Below are 4,774 nucleotides of genomic sequence, written 5' to 3'. Positions count from 1 at the left end.
AAGTGCTCTACCATCGAGTTACATCTCTATCCTTTTTTATTTTGATACAGGGTCTTGCTAAATTGCCCAGGCTGGTCTTGAACTTATGATCCTCCCCCTCAGTCTCTGGAGTAGCTGAGATTACAGGCCAGTGCCATTAGGCCTGGCCAATTTATTCTTGAACAAGTTAATTTTATACTTAAAGAAATATATTTGGCCAACAGTTTTACAGAATGTTCTTGGATATGGCAAGGAAAAACATGATTCAAGATTACAAACAGATTTAAAGAATTCAGACAAAAACAAGTTTTGAAAAATAGTGCAAACTGATTAAAATTATTTCTAACTTAGTTGTTAACATTTTGAGGGCAGGGAATATGTTTTTCTGCTTTTTATACTCTCTGCAACCCAACTCACCATTCTGCATGTACTGAGTTCTTGATGAATATTTGAATTTAAGTTGGAATACATTAGAAAAGTGATTTTTTTTCTTTAGTGTTTAAGAGTCAGAGAATAATTCAGTGGTAGAGTATTTGCCTAGCACAAGCCACGCCTCAGGACTCAGGCTTCGGGTGGGGTGGTGGTGGAGAAGCAACCATTTCTACATAATTTATAGGCCTAAGGGCAAGAACTGCATGATTCATCATCTTCTTTTCTAGGTCTTGCTAATACCATGCCTGGTGCATGTACTCAATTATTTGTTCACAAAGAAACATGTATCAATGTGTGACCAGGCATTCTGTAATATTTGGTCTTGAATAATCTTGTAGGCAACTGTGTTTCGTATAGTGCTATCCACTTGTATTAACTGTACATGGCCAATACAAATATACTAATAGACTTGTATTGTTAGTGATAAATCATAGTTTGAGACTAATAATTTCTCATATTAATATCCTAACTTACTTCAAAAATTGCAATTCAATTATTTCATTTCACCCTCACAACTTGATCTTGCTATGTTGTCCAGGCTGGTCTCAAATCCCTGGACTTCAGTGATCCTCTGGAATACCTAGGGTTACAGGCGTGCCCCAGGAGCCACGCCTTCAGGGTTGTCTTTAGGGTTTTTTGTTGTTGATTCTTTTGACAACTTTTGGTCCTCAGTCAGGAGAAGAGAAAGTAAGAGAAAGGGCTTTGACACAGTGATAGGAGCAGTGAGCACTTGCTGAGTTCGTACAGTGAACTACAAACTATATTTGTAATTTTCAGAGCAATTGAGAAGAATGGTATTAAACTGTGCACCGGTGGGCTGCAAGGCTCTGCAGGAGATGATCTGTATCTGGCCGAGACCTCACATGTGAGATCTCAGCCAAGTGATTCCAGGGCTGTTATGTAGGACACCAGGCTGACAGCTTTTATTAGGGCTTAGCCTAATCGTACATATAAGGCCCCAGAAATCACACAAGTGACTAATTTGCCTTGGAAACAAATTGAGTTCTGAGGAAAGAACCGACAAAAACGGTTCTCAGCGCTCCAGGGCCTACAGAAGGTTTCGAGTCTTTCATTCAGGGAACCGCCAGTCTACGGTCAGAAGAGGGCAAAGTCCTTGCTAACGAAGAAGGACCCAAAGCTTGGGAAGGATCAAAGCGTGTGCATGTAACTTTTCTCACGTGTAATAGCACAAAAAACGTCGAGAGCTGCCCGCAGCTTCCTACTCGGACTGAAAGCTGCCACCCGCAGGAGACGCGCGCCCCGCTTCGGTCTCCCAGCCCCGCCCCTACCTGGAAGGGTTCTGGCCCCGCCCCCGGGGGCCACACGCTAACTGGCACGTTCTCCTGGCCTCGTGCTACATCCAGATGGTCTGTCGGGGATTCAGGCTCCTCCTCACACGCTGCCATCCAGAAGCGCGACTTTGACACAGATTCTTTAAATGTTTACCCGCGTATCGCTTGGCTTCTTAACCAGACGACCTTGCGCCTCGCAAAGGATGGTGGGAGTTGTGGGTCCCGCGGCCCCACTGCCTGACGGGAGTTGTAGTGTTTCCGACTCTAATGGGACCTTGAATTATTTGGTCTGCAGTCCCTGTTGGAGCCACAGGCACAGCTGATCATTACAAAACCCTGAAAAATATGGACAAAACTGTTGGAACACAAATGAAAAATGCTTTACTTTTCTCTGGGAGCATTAGGGAGGGACCTTTAGAGGTGTGGCATTTTGAAGGTTCTGAGGTCTTAATAAAGGTTTGCTAGAGCCATCGATAGAAAGTCTAAGCCGGGTTACACAGCAGGTGCTCAAACAAGGGTATCTAAAGAGGGGGAGCGTGCGGGGAACTTGGATGACCTGGGTTAGAGTGTATGACTGGGTGGCAGAATAGCCTTTGGATAGGCATTTGTGTTGGGTATGCCCCCCCACCCCCATGATAATGGTGCCTGTTCCTTGTCCACTTAGTCTCCCTCTCCACCACCCACTGTTTGGGGGCAAGAAAAGCAAAAACAAAACACTCAGAAGACCAGCATGCTAATATAAATGCAGATGGTAACAAACAAAAAAGAAAGGGTGGCCCTAGGCCTTGGCAAAAACTCCACAACTGAGCCAACAGAGCTATTTATCCGGGCTCATTGGAATGATTTCACCCTCTTTGACTGTCTTGATTTTCTTTCTCTTCTTCTTTTCCTCCCTTTTTCATTCTTTCTCTTCTTTTTTTTTGGGGGGGGCAGGGGCTTGTTATGTAGCTTAGGATGGCCTTGAATTCACTGGAAACCTTTGAGTTCTGGCATTATGGTTATGCACTGCCATGCCTGGCAGTATTTTAATATTATTAAAATATTATGTCAATATTGTCTTAAGATAGAATTGTGGTAGTTACTCAAGCCAGACATGGTGGCAGATTCCTATAATCCCAGGAAAGCTGACACAGGAGGATCTCTGTGAGGTTGAAGTTAGCCTAGGTTACATACAGTGAGTTCAAGAGTAGCCTGAAGTATATAGGGAGATCCTGACTCAAAAAAAACTTTTAATAACAGTTTAAAGATATTGACTTTTATTTTCAATTCCAGAATTGGGCAACAATTCATTTCATAAAATAGAGCAAGTGTTCTAATGGGCTGAACAGTAATACAGAACAAGAGGAAATTACCTGATTACTTGATAATTTTTTTAATACCTGATTAGTTAACATCAGCTTACTTTTTTGTGTGTGGAAGGATTAAGGCAGAGGAACTGTATAATGGTCATGCCAATTCAAACTGGCCTGTTTGGTAAACTTGGCTGTTATCTAATCCCTGATTTGTCCAGAAGATCTGATAAGCAGCTTTGTTACAGTTTGGTGACATGAAACTTTAGGATGAGAGACTATTTTGATTCTTAGCATTATGGTTTGTGCCTAGATGTCCCCCAAAGCCTCAGGCATTCATGGGGTGGGCTTCTACAGTTTTGACTGATTCATCATCTAATGCTGGATTGTGGGTGCCCTGGGGGGGGGGCAGCCTGCATGCAATATAAGGGAAGGAAAGAGGCTTGCTCTTCTTGCTCCTCCCTTTTTAATCTTGCTGCTTTTTCTGTTTTCTTGCACCATGAGCTGTTGCCCTCTGCTGTGTGCCACCCTGCCTTGGAGCCAGCTGATTATGGACTGAAATCTATACAGATTTTGAGTTAAATAAACCTTTCTTAATTTTGGGTATTTTTTCTTAGCAATAAGAGAAAGGTAACCAAGACACTTGGTCTGATCTGTTGTGGCCCAATACAGAAACTTAATCTAAAATAATAGCCTCCTACAATATGTGTGCAGCAGTGCCTTTTTGTCATTCAAAATGTGGGTATCACTCAGGGTTCAGTGGTTCAGTTCTTTGTCCGTTTCTTTTTTTCGCTCTCCCTGGGCTTACTCCATGATGACATCCAATTGTGGTTTCATATATAAAGGGCTGAGATAGGATATTAGGGTGTGACAAAGGCTGGCAGCAGAAGTAGGCATGACCTGTTAGCTGCAGGACTTGAGACACACGCACAGAACAATTCCCCAAGCACACAGAATTCTGAAGGAAGAACTCTAGCTGTTTGCAATAGGATGGCCTAGCTGTGACATCAGCCTGAGGTGTGGAATCCCAGCACCACCTCTCAGGACGCCTGAGTAGAAGTTCTCTAGCATTTCCTTGAGGTTTAGACCGCCATGAAGGTTTTGCTATCCAAACTTTCTATGATGGCCCACACTTTGTTATCCAAATGCAGCCTGTAGGTTTATCTTTGCTGTTTCCCTCTTTTTACTATTTACCCAGCCCAAGCTCAGTACAGCCAGATTCTCTCCCATTCCCCAGTTCTACCTTTATAATGGTTTTCATGTTAATTTCCTTTTACTTATTACTAGGCTCTCATTTCTTGACTTATCCAAATCATTTTGGATCAGTATGTCATCCTCTATGCCCTCAAATCTCTTGCTGCTGCTGCTATACTAGTCTTTCAATGTATACATTCAATTATGTGTTCTAATGCATGTAACTCTGTGTTTTCTCTCAAAGTATAACATATTCTGGCTTTTAAGGGTCTTGAAGACTTAGACCCTGTTTCTTTGGTTTCTATTGATGCTATTTTATTTTGAACCCCTCAGTCTACTGAGGGGTTCAGATTTTCTCAACAAGCTGTGCTACTTGGACTTCTGTGCCTTTATCCACATTGTTCTTGTGGCTCACTGCCTTTACTCCATATTTTGTAGCTACTCAGCTTGTGACCTATTGCCTGTATCTTTCCTGACTCTGATTCTGATAGCATCAGTTACTCTCTTTACATTGATTCTTCTTCTTTATAAACTTTTCGTTCTTGTCCCTGCAGCTCTTTTAGTATATTCATAGATAAAATCCTCTTA

At 42.5% G+C, this 4,774-nt stretch overlaps 1 protein-coding gene across 1 annotated transcript in view; it reads right to left on the bottom strand.

The window, feature by feature from the left end:
* The window catches only part of LOC101586345 (histone-lysine N-methyltransferase SETMAR), a 17,854-nt gene extending 15,978 nt beyond the window's left edge, over nt 1-1,876 (bottom strand). Inside the window, exon 1 of the mRNA XM_004648912.3 lies at nt 1,701-1,876. Coding sequence (XP_004648969.2) covers nt 1,701-1,817 — 117 coding nt within the window. The 5' untranslated portion in view covers nt 1,818-1,876. The remainder of the gene's footprint in view (nt 1-1,700) is intronic.
* Between the last annotated feature and the right edge of the window lie 2,898 nt (nt 1,877-4,774).

Source organism: Octodon degus, unplaced genomic scaffold, assembly GCF_000260255.1.
Source record: "Octodon degus isolate 3935 unplaced genomic scaffold, OctDeg1.0 scaffold00030, whole genome shotgun sequence".
NCBI classification, from domain to species: domain Eukaryota; kingdom Metazoa; phylum Chordata; class Mammalia; order Rodentia; family Octodontidae; genus Octodon; species Octodon degus.
The sequence above is the reverse complement of the archived record's forward strand: the minus strand, read 5'-3'. Positions and strand labels throughout refer to the sequence as shown.